The sequence below is a fragment of the Budorcas taxicolor genome, chromosome 5 (genome assembly GCF_023091745.1).
Source record: "Budorcas taxicolor isolate Tak-1 chromosome 5, Takin1.1, whole genome shotgun sequence".
NCBI lineage: Eukaryota > Metazoa > Chordata > Mammalia > Artiodactyla > Bovidae > Budorcas > Budorcas taxicolor.
The window spans coordinates 145,357,656-145,378,550 of NC_068914.1; the positions used below are offsets into that span (position 1 = coordinate 145,357,656).

The 20,895-nt window shown below is 42.7% G+C and overlaps 1 protein-coding gene across 1 annotated transcript in view; it reads left to right on the top strand.

Moving 5' to 3' along the window:
• Positions 1–12,900, top strand: part of LOC128048490 (antigen WC1.1-like) — a 51,738-nt gene extending 38,838 nt beyond the window's left edge. The window contains exons 13-20 of the mRNA XM_052640889.1: positions 377–691; positions 6,936–6,977; positions 7,066–7,380; positions 7,631–7,663; positions 8,209–8,346; positions 8,734–8,823; positions 9,686–9,823; positions 12,755–12,900. Of these exons, the coding sequence (XP_052496849.1) occupies positions 377–691; positions 6,936–6,977; positions 7,066–7,380; positions 7,631–7,663; positions 8,209–8,346; positions 8,734–8,823; positions 9,686–9,823; positions 12,755–12,900 (1,217 nt within the window). The remainder of the gene's footprint in view (positions 1–376; positions 692–6,935; positions 6,978–7,065; positions 7,381–7,630; positions 7,664–8,208; positions 8,347–8,733; positions 8,824–9,685; positions 9,824–12,754) is intronic.
• The last annotated feature ends 7,995 nt before the right edge of the window (positions 12,901–20,895 follow it).

Here is a 20,895-nt window from a genome sequence, read left to right on the forward strand (position 1 = left end):
ACAGACACAGCTTCCATGTAGACATCTGTGGGTCCATTATTCTATCTGCCTCCACACTGTCCACATCACATCCCTTTCATACACTCTCTTAGATGTTTTGTCAGGAAGCAGGAGTCAGCTCCCTCTCCCTGCAGGTGTCCAGGTTGGTCTTCCTCTCAGTTCATATCCACCACATCATGGTGGTAGAAATATTTAGAAAGACAGACACAAATGGACAAAGTCAGGTGAAAAGGAGACAAGTTTCCCTCTGGTCATCTAATGGATTTGCTTCCTCAGCCTGGTCACAGATGAATGTTCACAATTTTGGGGAGAGAGGAAGACCTAGAGCACTGAGTGGAGTGCTCACTGTGTCCTGTCTCCTCTCTTTTGGTCTTAGAGTTCCTGGCCCTCAGGATGGTCAGCGAGGACCAGCAGTGTGCTGGGTGGCTGGAAGTTTTCTACAACGGGACCTGGGGGAGTGTCTGCCACAGCCCCATGGACGATGTCACCGTGTCCATTATCTGCAGTCAGCTTGGCTGTGGGGACAGCGGAAGTCTCAACACCTCTGTTGGTCTCAGGGAAGGTTCTAGACCCCGGTGGGTAGATTTAATTCAGTGTCAGAAAACTGATACCTCTCTCTGGCAGTGTCCTTCAGGCCCATGGAAATACAGTTCATGCTCTCCAAAGGAGGAAGCCTACATCTCATGTGCAGGTGACTTATGTCTGTTTCTGTGTCTTTCCCAACTCTGTAGGATGTTATTAGTGAGATTTGATATTTTAAAATCTAAGTGATGGGTTTAAGTTGAGTTCATAAATTGAAGTTTGGATGGAGCTAATTTAATCTACGTGTTCCAAACTTTCTGTTTTAAAATTTTTAATTGATATAACTGATACAACACTATATTTTTTGCTGTTTACAACATAATGCTTATATGTTTGTATGTATTGATAAATGATCACTACAGTAAGTCTAGTTATATCTCTCTATATGGATCCATATATATGGATCCATATATATATAGTTAAATATTTTTCTTACATGATGAGAATCTTTAAGATGTATTTTCTTGCCATCTTTCAAATAGACAATACAGTATTCACTATAGTCACCATGCTGTATATTATATCTCTTCACCTATTAATTTCATAATTCAAATTTATACCTTTTGATTACCTTTGCTGCACCAAATCCCCCACCTCTGACAGCCACCAACTACTCAGCATCTCTGAACTTGCTTTTTGTTTTAATATTACATGTATAAATGAGATTGCATGTGCTTTTTCTTTCTCTGTCTGATTTGTTTCACTTGACATAATGCCCTCGAGGTCCATCCATGTTGTTGCAACTGGCAAGATTTTCTTCTTTTTTATGGGTGGATATAATTCTATATAACATTTTCTTTATCCATTCATCAGTGAAGACTTACATTGTTTGACTCATATATATTGCTATAAAATACGAAAAGGTAATACTGTTAAAGTGCTGCAGTCAATACGTCAGCACATTTGAAAGATTCATCAGTGGCCACAGGAATGGAGAAGGTCTGTTTTCATTTCAGTCTCAAGGAAGGGCAATGCCAATGAATGGTCAAACTGCCTCACAATTGTGCTCATTTCACATGCTAGCAAGGTTATGCTCAAAGTCTTTCAAGTTAGGCTTCAGCAGTAAGTGAACTGAGAACTTCTGAAATGTACAAGCTGGGTTTAGAAAAGGCAGAAAAGCCAGAGATCAAATTGCCAACACTTGTTGGATCATAGAGTAAGCCAGAGAATTCCAGAAACACATCTGCTTCATTGACTACATAAAGCCTTTGACCATGTGGATCACAATGAACTGTGGAAAATTCTTAAAGAGATGAGAATACCAGAGCACCTTACCTGCCTCCTGAGAAACCTGTATGCAGATCAAAAAGCAGCAGTTGGAACTGGACATGAAACAACCAACTGGTTCTATATTGGGAAAAGAGTTCGTCAAGGCTGTATATTGTCACCCTGTTTATTTAACTTATATGCAGAGAACATCATAGGAAATGCCAGGCTGGATGAATCACAAGCTGGAATCAAGATTGCTGTGAGAAATATCAACAACCTCAGATACACAGATGCTACCACTCTAATGGCAGAAAGTGAAGAAGAACTAAAGAGCCTCTCATTGAGGGTGAAAGAGGAGAGTGAAAAAGCTGGCTTACAGCTCAACATTCTAAAAACCAAGATCATCAGCACTTCGTGGCAAATAAAAGGGGAGAAAGTGGAAACAGTGACATATTTTCTTTTCTTGGACTCCCAAATCACTGCTGACGGTGACTGCAGCCATGAGATTAAAAGAGGCTTGCTCCTCTGTGAAAAACCTAGACAGTGTATTAAAAAGACATATCGCTTTGCTGACAAAGGTCCATATGGTCAAAGGTATATTTTTTTCAGTAGTCATCTTTGGACGTGAGAGCCGGGTTATAGAAGAAGCTAAAAAGAGTTGATTCTTTTGAATTGTGGTTCTTGGATGCCACAGCTGCATTGAGAGTCCTTTGGGCAGCAAGGAGATCAAAGCAATAAATCCTAAAGGAAATCAACCCTGAATATTCATTGGACGGACTGATGCTGAAGCTGAAGCTCCAATACTTTGGCCACCTGCTGAGAAGAGCTGACTGATTGGAAAAGACCCTGATTCTGGGATATATTGAAGGCAAAAGAAGAAGGGGGACACAGAGGATGAGATAGATAGCATCACTAGTTCAGTGGACATGAATTTGAGCAAACTTTGGGAGTTAGTGAAGGACAGAGGAGCCTGGCATGCTGCAGTCCATGGGGTTGCAAAGAGTCAGACACAACCTAGCAACTAAACATATGTTGCTGCAGTGAACATTGGGTTTTCAAGTTAGTGTTTTTGTTTCCTTCAGATAAATACTTCAAAGTGAAAATGCTAAATCATATGGCAGTTCTATTTTTAATTTTTGATGCACCTCAATGCTGTTTCCATAGGGGCTGCATCAACTTACATTCCCTCTAACTGTGCAAAAGCTTTCCAGTCTCTTCACATTCTCCTCAACTCCTGTTATTTCTTCTTTTTGATAAAAGCCTTTCTAGAGGATCTGAGGTGATATCTCATTGTGGTTTTGATTTGTATTTTCTGATGACTAATAGTGTTGAGCCCGTTTTCATGTACCTATTGACAAGTTGTATGTATTCTTTAAAAATATCTATTCAATACAGTATTGTAAAGTAAAATAAAGTAAAAATTAAAATTAAAAAAAAATCTATTCAGGTTCTCTACCCATTTAAAAAAAATCAGATTATTTTTTTGCTACTGAGTTGTATGAGTTCCTTGTGTATTTTGGATAATAATTCTTACAAGAAATATAATATACAAATATTTTCTCCAATTCCATAGGTTGCTTTTTCACCTTGTTGATGGTTTCCTTGAAGCTTTTTAGCCTTATGTCATTACAACTGCTTGTTTTTACCCTAGTTCCCTTTGCTTTTGGTGTCAAATCCAAAAAACCATCACAAAGACTGGTGTCAAGGATTTTATTTTCTGTGTTTTCCTGTAGGAATTTTATGGCTTCAGGACTTGTGATCAAGTCTTTAATTTATTTTGAGTTAATTTTTGTGAAGGGTGTAAGATAGTGGTTCAGTTTCATTTTTTGAAAGTGGCTGTCCTGTTTTCCCAATGCCCATTTACTGAAAAAACTGTCCTTTTCCCACTGTATATTCTTGGCTTCTTTGTCAAAAATTAATTGACCATAGAAATGTGGGTTTATTTATGGACTCTCTATCTCTGTTCCATTGATCTCTGTGTTCATTTCTATACCAATGACATTACTGTTTTGATTAATGTAGCTTTGTAATATAGTTTGAAATCAATAAGCACGATACCTCTAGCTTTGTTATTCTTTCTCAGGATTGCTTTGGTATTGAGCGTCTTTTGTAGTTCCATGCAAATTTTAGGATTGTTTCTTCTGTATCTGCGAAAATTTCCATTGGAATTTTGGTAAGGATTGCAGTGAATCTGTAGATTGCTTTGGGTAGTATGGGCATGTTAATAATATTAGATTTCCAATCCATGAGCACAGAATATCTTTCCATTTATTTGAGTCATCTTCAGTTTCTTTCATTAATGTGTTTATAGTTTTCAGTGTACAGATCTTTCACCTCCTTGGTTAAATTTATTCGTAGGTATTTTATTCATTTTCATGCAAATGTAAATAGAATTGTTTTCTCAGTTTCTCTTATAGCAGTTTGTTGTTAGTGTAAAGAAATGCATATGATTTTTGTATACAGATGTTTCTTCTACAACTTTACTGAGTGTATTGGTTCTCATATTTTTGCTGAAGTCTTCAGTGTTTTCTACATATAATATCAAGTAAGGGGGTTTCTTTCCTCATGACTCTGATGGTAGAGAATCTGTCTGCAATGCAAGAGACCTGGGTTCAGTCCCTGGGTCAGGAAGATCCCCTGGAGGAAGGAATGGCAACCCACTCCAGTATTCTTGCCTGGAGAATTGCAATGGGCAGAGGAGCCTGGCAGGCTGCAGTCCTTGTGGTCGTAAAGAGTCAGACACGACTGAGTGACTTACACTTTCACTTTTCAATCTGCAGATAGTGTCGATTTTGCCTCTTCCTTTCAGATTTGGATATCTTGATTTTCTTTTCATTGCCTGATGGATCTGGATGGGACTACCAAAACTAAAGTTGAATAAAAGTGGTGAGAATAGATGTTTTTTGTCTTGTGTCTGATTTCAGAGGAAAAGTTTTCAGTTTTTTACAGTCAAGTATGATGTTAGCTGTGTACTTTTCATATGGCCTTAATTATGTTGAGATGCCAGTCCTTCTATACCTACTTTGTAAAAGAGTTTTTACTGTAAGTGAATGTTGAATTTGTCAAACACTTTTTCTGCATTCTTTGAGGATATGATTTTTACCTTCATTTTGTTTATTTGGTGTATCACATTGATCAATTGTGAATGTTGAACTATCCTTGTATCCTTGGAACAAACATCCACTTGATTATGGTTTTTGATTTTTTTAGCGTATTGTGAATTTCAGTTTTCTAATATTTTGTTGATGATTTTTGCACCTGTATTTATCAGAGTATTAGCCCATAATTTTCTTTTCTCATGGTGTCCTTATCTGGCTTTGGTATCAGACTAATGTTGGCTTCAGAAAGTGAATTTGGAAGTGTTCTTTTTCTTCTGTTTTTGGAAGAGTTTGAGAAGGCTCCACCACTAAATACTGTTACATTGGAATTGAGATTTCAGCAATAAATTTGAATGAAATAAATAAATGTTGGCGAAGGTGACAAATAGTCCAACCATAGCACCTTATTCCTTCAACATTTCTCTCTCTGTTTCTCTTTCTCCTTCCCTCCCCCTCCACATACACACACACACACACCCCATTCAGGTACACCTTGAATGGTATTCTGGATGTTGCCTGAAACCCACAGCTAAGAGAATGTGGGATCAGATACTTCAAAAGCAGAGGCTCACTCCTTTCCTTGCCTCTCTTTGCTCATCTCTTTGTCTTTTTCATTTGAAGGCCATAGAGGCATGAAACTATGAGACCTTTTATCGATGATGTTTTTCCTGCAATTAAACCCTGTGAATTGAGAGGTGGTACAGTCTTTGATCATGAAATGAGCAACCTGCTCACAGAGGTCCTGCCATCATTTTCTCAGAGGTTCTCTGCATATAGTGGGTAGGAGTTTTGATAGGATGATCTGGAAAGAATATATAAACGTTGATACTTTATGACAGGTACTATTTACCCTTCTGTTTTTTAAAATTTATATTTATTTCTGTCAGCTTTAATTCTTTTATATATATTTTCAGTCTTTTGTTTATTATTTCTGCATCTTCTCAATACAAATTTTTCTCACTAGGCTTTTTTTCACTATTGCAAAAATTTCTGGCTTACTCAGTGTGTACATATATGTGTCCATATGTCTTCTCAGAATTCTACTAAGTCTTTCCTGTATACTTCCTTTTAAAGAGATTCCTAACCAACACTACGGGCTTTTCTGGTGGCTCAGACAGCAAAGAAACTGCCTGCAGTGCAGGAGACCTGGGCTTGATCCCTGGGTAGGGAAGATCCAGTGGAGAAGTGAATAGCAATCCACTCCACTATGTTTGTCTGGAAAATTCTATGGACAGAGGAGGCTGGTGGGCTGCAGTCCATAGGGTCACAAAGAGTTGGACATGACTGAGCGACTAACACACACACACACATAACCAACACTACATTGTGGAGCAATTATCTCCCAATTAAAAACAAATTTAGAAAAGAGAGTTTCCTTTCACAACAGTAGTCTTCACTTGCCCACTTGTCACACTGAATAATAGGTAAGAGTATTTTATAATCTATCTAATAATTTTCCATTAAAATTATGTACATGAGATTTTGAATATAAATTGACTCTATGCTTCTGGCCTGATTACTTTTAATGTGAACTATTATCATATACTGTTACCTTTAATTTATATTTGGATTACTATTTCAGTGATTAGTATGAATTTTAAAAAAATAAATTTTATTTCACTGAATTTTGTCTATTCATTCATTTAATAAATATTTATCAAGCCCCTATCTAAGTATTTAGAAATGGTTTTCCATAGATATTTGTTGAATGAGTGCATAAAATATGCAGGCCATGTCCTAGTAGCAGAAATATGACACATATAAGATATACAGTGTCCTTCTAATGGAACTTTCATTGAGAGGAGTGTGTGTACATTTGTAGATGTCTGTGTTTATATTTGCTGTGGGGTGTGAAGACTGCTAAACAAGTAAATATTTAAAGTAATTTCAGCTGGTGATCAGATGCAGTGAATGTTTCAGCCCAAGAGATAATGAGCCTGTGTTTTCATATGTCATTTGCACTGACCCAAGGGCATTAGATAATCTTATGTGGGGACAGGACCACCCTCAACTGTTCCTGATCCACTGTTTCCCTGTTGTTTGCAGGAAGAAGACCCAAGAGCTGTCCAGCTGCTGCCCCCTGCACAGGTATATCAGCCCCGCCCCATCCCCTGTGGCTCCCAGGGGCTCCTTCCTCCCACCAGGGCAGTCACAGGAGGGGCTGCTGCCTTTTCAGACAGAGAGAAGCTCCGGCTCAGGGGAGGAGACAGCGAGTGCTCAGGGCGGGTGGAGGTCTGGCACAGCGGCTCCTGGGGCACCGTGTGCGATGACTCCTGGAGCCTGGCAGAGGCCGAGGTGGTGTGCCAGCAGCTGGGCTGTGGCCAGGCCCTGGAAGCCGTGCAGGCTGCGACATTCGGCCCTGGAAATGGGAGCATCTGGCTGGACGAGGTGCGGTGCGGGGGCCGGGAGTCCTCCCTGTGGGACTGTGCTGCAGAGCCCTGGGGGCAGAGCAACTGCAAGCACGAGGAGGATGCTGGTGTGAGGTGCTCTGGTGAGTGAGGGGCTCGGGCTCCCCCCTGGGTGAGCTGGGGCAGCGCGGGGGCAGAGGGCTGGGCCGGGCGTGGTGGGGAGTTTGTGTTCAGACATCCCGGGTGCTGGGGCTCTGATCTAGGACGGGGGAGCTGGGAGGACTTGACACTGATGTTGTGGAGACTGAGGGGTGATTTCAGGCTCTCGAGGGAAAATGTTTGCCCTGCGTTCTGGCCAATTCTTCTCCCCCACACTACTGTTTTTCTCTTTAGGTGTAAGGACAACATTGCCCCCGACTACAGCAGGTACTGTGATCCATCCACGGGCAGGGGAGAATACTCAAATACTGGGGACCTGTTCTGCGGGCTCTCTGACAGCTCAGAAGAGGAAAGAGTCTGAGGAGCCGTGGCTGTTGGGGAGCAGCCAGGGCATTACACTGGGGCAATCCCCTGCCTTGATGTCCAGGGTCAAATGATCTCATGCCCGGGGTCCAAGGAAGTCTGGTTCCCATGTTGGAGAATCTAAGGAACTCCCACCTGCCCCTGTGTGTTGCTCGTCATCAGTGAGGTGCAGGTCCCTGGATGTTTGATGCTCTGTCTCCTGAAGCCCAAGGAGAGGGGATGAGCTGGGTCCTCAGAGGCTGTCTCAGCAGGGCAGCTCCCTGACAATCCCCAGCTCTGCCTTGGGGCCCCACTGGCCAGATAGAGTTGACTTGTCTCAGGACAAGACCCCGGGGAGCCCTGACACTGTCTGAGGCTGAGACGCCATTGTCCGGAGCTCCTGAAAATGCTGACGCAGGAGATTTTTCTGTGCCCAAGACTATCTCCAGCCCTTTTTCCTGTTCTCCTAGGGACCAGAACAACCTCAAATCCTCTCCCTGGCATCTTGTCCCTGCCTGGGGTCCTCTGCCTCATCCTGGGGTCCCTTCTCTTCCTGGTCCTCATCATCCTGGTGATTCAGCTGCTCAGATGGAGAGCAGAGCGCAGAGGTGGGCTGCAGGGGGGCCTGGGGACCAGGGAGAGTGTGTGCAGGCAGGAGATGGGGCAGGTGTGAGGAGGGAACCTGGGCCAGGTACTGTTCTGAGTCTGCAGACTCCATGTGCTCCGTGCTGAGCTCTAAGGGCTGAGTAGACAGAGGTTCTTAGGACTGGGCTGTGAACTCTCATAACTCATGGACTCTCCTGTGAGACCAGACAGAGTTGGCGCTGAGCTGTAATCAGGGTCAGACGAGGGGAGAATGTGCTGACATAGTGCACGGGGTAGGAGACGATGCTGAGGTCCTGGCAGCCCCCATGTGAACACCAGGGAGATGACAGTGGGCTGGCTGGATGGGGGTATCTGGGGAAGCTTCTCTGACCTGCTGGGTGATCTCTCAGCCTTATCTAGCTATGAAGATGCTCTTGCTGAAGCTGTGTATGAGGAGCTCGATTATGTTCTGACACAGAAGGAAGGTCTGGGCAGCCCAGGTGAGTGTCTCTGTCTGCCCTGCTGGGATCTCTGGTTGTTACCACCCCCTGGCTGTGCACATCTTCTCAGCATCTGCAGACCCCATGTGTGCCCCAGGCTCACAGAGACGGCTCCTCCAGAGAGGCAGGATGGACTCTCAGAGCTCCGTGATCTCCCAGCCTCTGTCTACACTGCAGGAGCCTGGCCTGTCCCTTCTCAGCCTTAACACAGGTCGTGGGTGCGGGGTGGGCCATTCTGTGTGTTGTGTGATGTTTGTCTCCACACTTCCCGTCAGATTTCTCACTGACTAAACTGCCATATTGCACCAGAGATGGTGAGGACAACAGTGAGTACAGGACCGCTCCAGGAAATAGAGGTGGACCTGCCTCGGCTGGGCTTTGGGGAGGAGAGTTTTTCTCAGAGGAGACTTAAGGGGGATGGTTTTCCTTTGGTGGACCAGAGGCATCCCTTGTGTCCAGATGGGGTCCGTCCTTCTCCTTCTCTGGCTGTTCTGTGATGTCTCACGTCGGGGCTGGTCTCTCTGTGTCCAGAAACACCACAGGCACAGAATGTTTTTTAAAAATAACATCTGTAAAGCACAATTTGTCAAAGTCCTTTAGCAATGCTCAAGGGTGGAAGAGTTGCTTTGAGATATGTAGTTTCCACCAGAAAATATTAAGATATGTAAAATCATGTTTTGGCTTATGGACACATAAAAAGGAAACATGGTCTTAGAGAAAAAAGTCTTTTGAAACAAGGAGTGACTGGTGCCCCTATTGAGAAACTCAGAAACTCTGGGTCAGAAGGTATCTTAGGTATTCCCCAGGCCAACCCACTTACTGCGGTTTCATACACTCCCTTGTCTGCTCTTGGAACCCCCAGATCAGAGGACTGATGTCCCTGCTGAAAATTACGATGATGCCGAAGAAGTACCAGTGCCTGGAACTCCTCCTTCCTCTCAGGGGTGTGAGGAGGAAGTGCCCTCAGAGGAGGAGGATGGGGTGAGGTCCTCTCAGACAGGTGAGTGGAGTCAGTTGATCTCTTGCCATCTTTCTGTCTGAAAAGAGTGAATTTGTGCTCCTCAATGCCCAGCCTCCCTAGAGATTCAAAATATAGGTAGTCTCATACATTTGGTAGCATCATCTTGACCATATGCCATATAATGCTGTCAGACTCCTTGCAAGGAGTGAGGAATCACTCTGCTTTGGCATTTATGTCTCCATAATGTGACATAAACTTATCACTTTATATGTGATATACTTGCAGGAAGATTTATAGGTTAGGGAATTTCCTGGTGGTCCAGAGGTTAGGATTCTGCACTTTCACTGCTAGGGCCTAGGTTCAACCCTGGTCAAGGAACTAAGATCCCACAAGCATTGTGTCATGGCCCAAAGAGAAACTTATCGATTAATTGAGCATATTCAAAAGAAAGCTAAGTGCTGAAGAATTGATGCTTTTGAACTGTAGTGTTGGAGATGACTCTTCAGAGACCCTTGGATGGCAAGGAGATCAACCCAGTCAATTTAAAGGAAATCAATCTTGAATAGTCATTGGTAGGACTGAGCCTAAGTAGAAGCTCCAATACCTTGGCCAACTGATATGAAGAACTGACTCCTTAGAAAAGACCCTGATACTGGGAAAGAGTGAAGGCAGGAGGAGAAGGACATGACAGAGGATGAGATGGTTGGATAGCATCACCAACTCGATGGATATGAGTTTGAGGAAGCTCTGGGAGTTGGTGATAGACAGGGAAGCCTGGTGTGCTACAGTCCGTGGAGTCACAGAGAGTCAGGCATGACTGAGTGACTGAACTGAAATGAACCAAATTCAAAAGTGGAACAAGCGTTTTAATAATCTTTGCACTGTCACATACATGAAGGCTAACCATTCAATATCGCAGTAATCCAGGTCTACGCCGAATCAGTAATGCTGAAGAAGCTGAAGTTGCTGATCTATGAAGACCTACATGACCTTTTAGAACTATCACCTAAAAAAGATGTCCTTTTCATTATATGGCACTAGAATGCAAAGGTAGGAAGTCAAGAGATACCTGGAGTAACAGCCAAATTTGGCCACGGAGTATAAAATGAGGCAAGGCAAAGGCTAATAGAGTTTTGCCAAGAGAATGCACTGGTCATAACAAACATCCTCTTCCAAGAACACAAGAGAGGACTCTACATGTGGACATGATCAGATGGTCAGTACCGAAATCAGATTGATTACATTCTTTGCATCTGAAGATGGAGACGCTCTATATAGTCAGCAAAAAAAAGACGGGGAGCTGACTGTTTTTGCCAAATTCAGACTTAAATTGAAGAAAGTAGAGAAACCCACTAGACCATTCAGGTATGACCTAAATCAAATTCCTTGTGATTATACAGTAGAAGTGACAAACAGATTCAAGGCATTAGGTCTGATGGGCAGAGTGCCTAATGAATCATGGATGGAGGTTCGTGGCATTGTACAGCAGGCAGGGATCAAGACCATCCCCAAGAAAAAGAAATGCAAAAAGGCAAAATGGCGGTCTGAGGAGGCCTTACAAATATCTGAGAAAACAGGAGAAGTGAAACCAAAGGAGAAAGGAAAGATATATTCATTTGAATACAGAGTTCCAAAGAATAGCAAGGAGAGATAAGAAAGCCTTCCTCTCTGATCAATACAAAGAAACAGAGGGAAACAATGGAATGGGAAAGACTAGAGATCTCATCAAGAAAGTTACAGATACCAAGGGAATATTTCATGCAAAGATGGGTACAATAAAGGACAGAAATATTATGGACCTAACAGAAGCAGAAGATATTAAGAAGAGCTGGCAAGAATACATAGAAGAACTATACAAAAAAATCTTCATGACCCAGATAATCACAAAAGTGTGATGACTCGCCTAGAGCCAGATATCCTGGAATGTGAAGTCAAGTGGGCCTTAGGAAGCCTCACTACGAACAAAGCTAGTGGAGGTGATGGAATACCAGTTGAGTTCTTTCAAATCCTAAAAGATGATGCTGTGAAAGTGCTGCACTCAATATGCCAGCAAATTTGGACAACTCAGCAGTGGCCACAGGACTGGAAAAGGTCAGTTTTCATTCCAATCGCAAAGAAAGGCAATGCCAAAAAATGTTCAAACTACTGCACGATTGCACTCATCTCACATGCTAGCAAAGTAATGCTCAATATTCTCCAAGCCAGGTTTCAACAGGACGTGAACCATGAAATTCTAGATGTTCAAGATGGACTTAGAACAGGCAAAGAAACCAGAGATCAAATTGCCAAAATTCGCTGGATCATCAAAAAAGCCAGAGAGTTCCAGAGAAACATCTATTTCTGCTTTATTAACTATGCCAAAGCCTTTGACTGTGTGTATCACAACAAACTGATATTTCAGTAGCTGCGAGAAAGCACTCATTGTCTAGAAAAGAGTATTTCTCCATCTGAGGGCCTGTGTAGTTTCTGGGGAAGAGATATCTGTGGCTGCACCTGTGATATTATTTGTGGACATTTGGAAACAGGAGTCAAATCAACTAAGAGCAGACTTAGGTTGTGAGTGACGAATTCAGATTTTTCCTGTTTCCAGTCTCCCTCTTATTGTGAATTTGCATCTATCACCTGTGAAAGGAGAACATTTAGATTCCTTTTTATGATTCTTACCATTTCTGGGCATCTCCTTTGTACTGTGTTGCCTGGAAGCAGGTCTCCCAGAGGTCCTGAGCACAGGTCTCCTGTGATGCAGGATTTCCACATGTACTGAGGCCCAGGAGATGACATGAACTGGATCTGAGAGGACACCTGGGATCCATCCTCACTGGGACTCATGTGAAATAGCCTGAGCCTCCCTCCCCACACCTGGGTCCCAGGGAGACTTTGTCATAAGCACTTGCTTGAGTCCCTTCCACCAGAGGGTTCTGTCCCATCCTCACGTCTCAGTTCTAATCAAATTTCTCTTTTCTATTTCAGGCTCTTCTCTGAACTTCTCCAGAGAAGCTGCTGATCCTGGGGAAGGAGAAGAGAGCCTCTGGGTGCTCCAGGGGAAGAAAGGGGACGCTGGGTATGATGATGTTGAACTGAGTGCCCTGGAAACATCCTCAGTGACTTTCTTGTGATGCTGTATTAAATATGAGATGAAACCTTAGATATTCTAATTGCCTGTATTTCAGTAGAGTAGTGTTGACCTGTAATTGTGTCATATGAAAATTGCTCAAAATGAAATATTCTGAATAAATTAACTTTTTGCTGTGCTGTTAATTTAGCAAGTTCCATGTCAAATGCTTTTAGAGGGTTGGCCCTCAAATGCCATCTTCTTCAAAGGAAATGCAAGATGAGTGAGCTGACCTGCTTTCTCACCTGTCTTAGAGGCTAATGAGGGCATGCTCACAAGTGCTCCAGGTCACTCATTTCGAAAAGGATGTAAACTTGGTCCATATTCACACACTCCTTCCTAACAAGATGAACTCATGGGGGCGGGGGGGGGGGGGGGAATAAAACAGTTCTAAACATCTCTGAGATGTCACATCACCAGTTTGTAACTTGTTCTTGGACACCAAACTGGATGTGAGCTTCAAAGTGGAAGGTTGGCTGGTGGGAGAGAATGGATCCAGCTTTCCTTATCCTGCCTCAATATTCACAGGCCAATTAAAAATCTAACTGTACGTAGCTACCTCTTCCCTTTCATCTCTCATTTGTTCCTTTAGTGGATACAGACACTTCTTTGCTCGTCTCCCATGTCTATTTGATTATCCAATCCTTCTAAATCCATTCTTTCTTCTCCATCTCTTCCCACTAATTTTTCAGGATGCTGCTATTTCTTGTCTCTCCAAGGATCTCTCCTTCTAAGTGAATTATATCAGTTCATATACATCTTCAAGTCGATGGAAGGCAAATTGGTGCTCACCCACACCCTGTATTCAGGTGGGACAAGAGAGCAAGAAAGTGGAGACCTAGGCAGAAGGGATCCAGAGGAATGGATGTAGATAGAAAGATCAGGAACATTTGGCTATTTATGTTTCAGAGATATGGATGGAGGCATCTGACATGACTGATCTCTTAGAGGAAGAATTTCAGACCACGGGGCTTCTTTGAAAACATCTTTTTTTCAGATGTTTCAAGATTGTTTCAAGATTGCTTTAATCTGGTTACTGTTGAAAATGTAATTGTGATCCTGCTGTGACTCCTCAGGGCAGAGAGAGCTCTCATGAAGACGTGGCAAAGTAAAGATTACGCTTACACAACACTACCCCCTGCACCCCCCACCCCCTGGCCAATTCCACTGTGGACATGTGGAGAAGCTGCTGAACTAATATAAAACCTGAGAGTGCTGGCCTGGTTGTGAGCTGGACCCACCCAGTTTCTTGGTTGATGACTCTGGATGGTTTCTAGGGCTCCAACCTCCACTCACGCTTGCACTCTTCATAGTTCTAGGCTGTGCTTGGGGATGGGAAGATGCCCAGGGCTTCTTCCAGGGCAGCTCACATGGCTGTTCACTTGGGAAGTGATGAAATAGATGACATATGATGAAATAAGGCACACATACAAGAAGCTCAGTGAATTCCAAGAAAACACAGATAAACGATTAAATTCAGGAAGAAAATATATGAAGAAAACAAGATTAAAAAATTATCATCATCATTATTATTGTTTTTAATTTTTGGTTGCACGGAGTCTTTGTTGCTGCACATGGGTTTTCTCTAAATGCAGCAAGCAGGCACTAATCTTTGTGGGCAGCAGGTTTCTCTATGTGAGGGCTTCTCTTATTGTGAACAGGTTCTAGGCACCCAGGCTTCAGGGATTGAAGCATCGCCTCCTATTTGTGATTTGCGGGTCCTAGAGCTCAGGATCAGTAATTGTTGAGCTAGGGTGTTACTTCACAGAATAAATTCAGATTTTTCTTAACAAAGATAGAAATCATAAAAAAGGAAGTAAACAGGGAGTTTGCTGATGGTTTCGTGGTTAGGATTCGATGAATTTGCTGCTGTGGTCTGGATTCAATGCCAGTAGGGGAACTGAGATCCCTCAAGCTTTGCAGTGAGGCAAAGAGAATAATGGAACAAAACAGAAAAATGAACCAAACAGAAATTCAGATGCTTAAGATTCAGTTCAGTTCAGTGTTTCAGTCGTGTCCAACTCTTTGCGATCCCATGCACTGTAGCATGCCAGGCTTCCCTGTCCATCACCACCACCTAGATCTTGCCCAAACTCATGTCCATTGAGTCGGTGATGCCATCATCCAACCGTTTCATCCCCTGCCATCCCCTTCTCCTCCTGCCCTCAATCTTTCCCAGCATCAGGGTCTTTCCTAATGAGTCAGTTTTTCGCATCAGGTTGTCAAAATATTGGAGTTTCAGCTTCAGCATCAGTCCTTCCAATGAATATTCAGGACTGACTTCCTTTAGGATGGACTGGTTGGATCAGCTGCTTAAGGCTACAGTGAATGACATGCAACAAAATGAGAAATGCTACCTAGAGCATCAACAACAGCAGAAGACCCTGTAACTCAGAAGCCAGGACCGCTGAGATTACCCAGCAAGGGGACAAAGGAAAAGAGGAATGAACAAGTGTGGAAGAACCTGTGTGAACTGTGGGGCAACATTCACAGAAACAACCTGCACATTACTGGAGTCCAGGAAGGAGAAGAGAGGGAGAAAGGGTCAGAGATTGTACTTTAAGGAATAATACCAGAAAAGTCTCAAATCTGATGAGATTTAGACATCCAAGTTCATGTAGCTAATAGGTCACTCCTCAGACGTCATTCAAAATGATCATCCCCAAGATACATTACTTGTAATCAAGAAAAAGAGAGAATTCTATCAGCAGCAAGAGAAAAGTAAATGCTCACGAAAGAGAAATTCCCTTAAAAATATCTGTGGACTTCTTAGTAGAAACCTGACAGTCCAGGAGAGAAAGGGATGATATATTCAATCTTATGAAAAACAAACAAACAAACCTACCAACCAAGAATAATTTTCTCAGGAAGGTTGTTTTTCATAAATGAAGATGATATAAAGACTTTCCTGATATAAAGTCAAATCATGAATATCCTGTTGAGGGAAATAACAGTTGAGGAAATTCCCCAACATTAGGCTTGTCTTACAAGATTGCTGAGGGGAATTCTTCCAACTAAATGAAGGATGCTGATTTTTATATGAAAGAAGTAGAAATAGGCAACAGACTTGTAAATGTAAGTGCTGAGCCCAATTCCGCACACTCTAACGCTGAAATATGGTAGCGTGCTCTAAAGAAAGCATTAAAACAGCTATGGAGAAATATATTTTGTTAGTGGATATACAATATAGAGAGAGGTAAATTGACATCAAAAAGAAAATGCGTAGAAAGGGATAAAAAGGTAGAGCTTTTGCATATCATTGGAATTAACTTGTTATCAGTGTAGTATATACTGTTGTCCCTCTAAGATGTTTTATGTGAGCCATGTGGCAACAAAAATGTAAAAGCCTACAGTAGATTCACAAAAAGTAACAAGAAGGGTCTCAAAGAGCAACATTATCCAAAATTACCAGTTCACAGTTCTAACTGTTGTGCAGAACAGTTGAGTTGTCCTGGTCTCTACATCATCTTTCAAGATCAGCCCAAGAGGACTCTTCTTCAAAAAGTAAAAGACTAATTAAGCTGTCTGTTATTTTAAGGCAAAGAAATCTTTTGGCCCCTCATCTCCTTCCTTATGTCATATCGATGGTGAAGCTGTACTTTTTTAATCGCAAATTTTCTTCCTGTGATATTGCTGTGTGGTTTTAATGAAAAACTGCCAATGATAAACCATATGAATATCCTGTCTCCTCAGTTGGGTTTGACTAAGACTTATTAAGAAGCCACATGTAGGTACTTTGTGGTTTGTCTTGTGTATCCTTAGAGATAGAGATTTGCAATGTTTGTTGTGACATATTTGTTGGTGATAAGCTGCTTGTTTTTGAAAATCAAATCTTGCCTTACTAATTGCAAGAAACAAGCTGAAGCTCCAGTACTTTGGCCACCTCATGCAAAGAGTTGACTCATTGGAAAAGACTCTGATGCTGGGAGGGATTGGGGGCAGAGGGGGACAACAAAGGATGAGGTGGCTGGATGGCATCACGGACTCGATGGACGTGAGTCTGAGTGAATTCCGGGAGATGGTAATGGACAGGGAGGCCCGGCGTGCCATGGTTCATGGGTCACAAAGAGTCGGACATGACTGAGCGACTGAACTGAACTGAACTGAACTATGCCTTTAAAACAAAAATATTAGCTAAATGATGTTCTCAGAAACATTTCTTTATATTTAAGACAATTTCTCTTCAACATTTAGTACAGTGCCACTCAGTCATTCAATAAATATTAGCTCAGCATCTGTTAAGTTGTAGAGAGGGGAGATACAGAGCTTATACACAGGCACAGGCCTCACTGCAATCCTGGGCCCTGGCAAGGCCTCAGACAATGCCTGCAGACTGCAGGCACCTTGGTTAGCATGCCCAGATTGGGAAGCATTCAGTGACAAGGAAAAGAGAGCTGTTCACAGAGTCTTTGATGTTAAAGGAGGAAGACATTTTGCTGTATTTCCAGTGTTCTTAGGCTGGTCTGCGGGCAGGACTCAGCTGCACCAAAGCTCCACATGCGACAGAGCCTCTGTTCATAGACTTTGAGTCTGAGCAATCACTCAGGCTTTGAACTCTGAGTGCCACCCCAGAGGCACTAACCTTAGGTCTCAGTGGTTTAAGAATCACCACCCACAAGAACTCAATAGCTCTGCAGTTGGTAATTACATCAGCTCTGAGCAGAGGTGGGTTAATCATGAAGTTAATGAAGCGTGTTTTTCAGAGCCTCTCCTTGCTCCAGCCCCTTCCAAGTCCCAAGGGGGCCCTAGAGCTGTGGTTAAAACAGAGAGGACTCTATGATCCTTGCCCCTCACCGTGTCTTCTGCCTGCCTTTTGCCTGTGGAAAACTTTAGTCAAAGAATATGTTTAATTGGAGAAGTGAGAAACATGGAAACAAAGGAAAACATTCAGAGGAGACTAAATAATACTAATGTGGTCATTAAGCACAGTAAGCACCTTTGGTTCTTTCTCAAGGGTTATGGATGATATTCTGAGCCATGTCCTGGGAGCTTCTTATAGATACAGAACACCAGGTGGAGCAGTGACTGCATGATGACCACACTGTACCCAGGACTTGAGCACCCACAGTTCTGAGAACTGACCACAAAGAAATGGGAACAAAAGATTAACTGTACCTAAAACAACCCATGGGTGTTTTGGATGGTATCATCGACTCAATGGACATGAATATGAGCAAGCTCTGGGAGTTGGTGATGGACAGGAAAGCCTGGCAAGACCTCAGACAATGCCTGCAGACTGCAGGCACCTTGGTTAGCATGCCCAGATTGGGAAGCATTCGATGACAAGGAAAAGAGATCTGTTCACAGAGTCTTTGATGTTAAAGGAGGAAGACATTTTGCTGTGTTTCCAGTGTTCTTAGGCTGGTCTGTGGGCAGGACTCATGCTGCAGCCCATGGGGTCGCAAAGGGTTGGACTTGACTGAGCAACTGAACTGAACTGAAAACAACCAAGATGATGCTAATCAGACCACTGATGACCAATTAGAAGGTGCCTGTTAGAGATGACTGTGCTGTTTCTGCATAACCTCCCCCGACCCCAGCTCTGTCTATAGAAGCTCTCACACTCTTCTTGTCATTGGGTGGGCGGAGTCGGCCCTTGTACAGATGTCCACCACCCTCCCCGCCAGTTGCTGGCATCTGAAATAAAACGAACTTTCCTTTCCACCAACCTGGCCTTTATACTGGCTTTTGAGTGGTTAGCAGCCAGACCCCTCACATATACCTTTTGGTTACCTGGTCACAGGGAGATAGGTTTTGAATGTGCCATCTTCTTCAGTTGAGGGAAAAGAAAAACATTCAGCAAAATTATTTCTTACCCAAAGGTGAAGAATTTAATTAACTACATGGAGAACTAAATGCAGGAATCAGATTTGCTCCGGAAATCAAGAAGAAACAGAAGGGGTTTGGAAAATACATGCTGCTTTTTCACTAGTACAGGATTGGTGGAATGTAAAAATTAGATCAAAGATGATGAACTGACTAACTCAGAGCAAAGGAGAGCTGTTTCAGGATGAAGGTCAAGATGCTCAGAGACAAAAATGGGGAAATGGAAGCACAACTGTCGGCACAGACTGATGTGATGGGAAGAGGAGCTGCGCCAGCTGTGGACGCTCTTAAACGGAAGTTTAGATCTAGTTGTTGGTCAGTCAGTCATGGTGGCTAGGAATCAACCAAGCCCCCAAGAGGAATCAAGGTGGGATCTGAGGGAGCAGCTTGGGGTGAAGACACAGAAGGAAGAGGAGATCCAGGAAAGTACCTGCTTCATGGGACAGATTCTGTCTTCCTTTCAAGTCTTCAGAATAGGCTCTGATCTGAGGCTGGAACAACTGACTCCCAAGTCTCAGAAGGAACACACACGTGCACACACACATTCATGGCAAACCTGCAAACGTGCTGTGGGCAGTGAGGCTCCACAGGCTCACACGTGTACCACGTGGAACACGCAGCTTCTGGGGTAGGAAAGGGAGAAACTAGAGAGTTGCACGGGGTTCCCATGCCTCTGCTCAGAAGTGACACAGGTGGCAACACCCACATTTCATTGGCCAGAATGAGTCACTGGGAGATAGAAAAACAGCTATTTGATGATATTACTATTGATGCCACATCCTTGGTAGCATGCTGTCAGTTTTTTTTCCTTTTTTTTTCTTGCCTTGGTGAAGTTTCTGAGGTACAATTTTGTGCAGAAATTAAATGTCATTAGACCGTTCCCAGAATGGGGTTTGAAGAAGGCCTTCTGTATCTGGTTCCTTCGTCTGGTGTGTCTCTGGCTCCTTACTCCACTTCTGTCTGTGCTGAGTGGGAGTAGTCAGATTCGTGTCTCCCCTGCCCCCACCACCCTCCTCACTCAGTATCACTAACTGCAGGGTGACTTTCAGCATTTATTTATGCATTCATTTCTTTATTTATCCACTATTTGTTAAGCTCTCTCTATGTGTCTTTACTTGACTTTAAAGAGATATTGAAGAGTAAGACACAATACTTCCTGTCAAGAAGCCCCCAGTTTAGAGACAGTGAGCAAGGTTTTACAGATTAAATAAACACAGCAGTAATTTTGAGATGAAGGAATTAGAAAGAGTCCAGAGATGTGACAATTCTGTGCTTTTAAAAAGAAGAGAAGATTTATGAATTTTCTTTCTGTAATGGGCTTAAAAATGTGTCCTCTAGAATCAAAATATACATAAATGTAATATTCTCTATTTTTATCACTGATTTCATCTTGTGCACTAGCAAGGGATGTATGTGTGGACTGAAAGTTCCATAAAGTTAACACAGACTCTCCCATTTAAAATTTATCCCTCAACTTAGCTCAGGTTCATGGTAATAACTGTCTTGTCATTTCTAGTTCAAGCTCGCTGCTGAGGCTGGTTTTCCTCTATTTCAGGAGGCATCTTCTTGTCTCTCCTCCCACAGATGGTGTCTGGGGTGGGAGGGCTTCTTCCTTTCCAACAAAAGCAGGGAAGGACCCTTTGTCTGCATGCTTTCAACTTAGAATCTGCTTGTCTTTGATTTATTATCTTTGATCTGCTCTTGTCTCTGGGTATCTGATGTTGCACTATGGAGGAATGAATGAGGCCAGTTCAGTGCCACACTCTTTGTTCGATGTTTCTGGTTATAGACTGTAAAGGGCTGAACAGAGGTGATGGGCTGGACCTCAGCCAGCTCATGAACTTTATCTTTCCTTCACGCTCTTGTGATGAAGTGATCTTTGGTAAAGGAGTCTTTACTACCCTCGGTCCCATCCATGCAAGGAACGCAGATGGTGAAGGAGGTCTCCAATGCTTTGGTGTAACAACTCAGTTAATAATTTTCCTTTAGAGTTGTATACCTCTTTTTATTTTCAGATTTTATTATATTATTATTTTTTTTTTTTACTTTACAATATTGTATTGATTTGGCCTCTTTTTTAAAATATAGATTTATTTACTTTTAATTGGAGGTTAATTACTTTACAATATTGTATTGGTTTTGCCATACATCAACATGAATCCACCACAGGTAT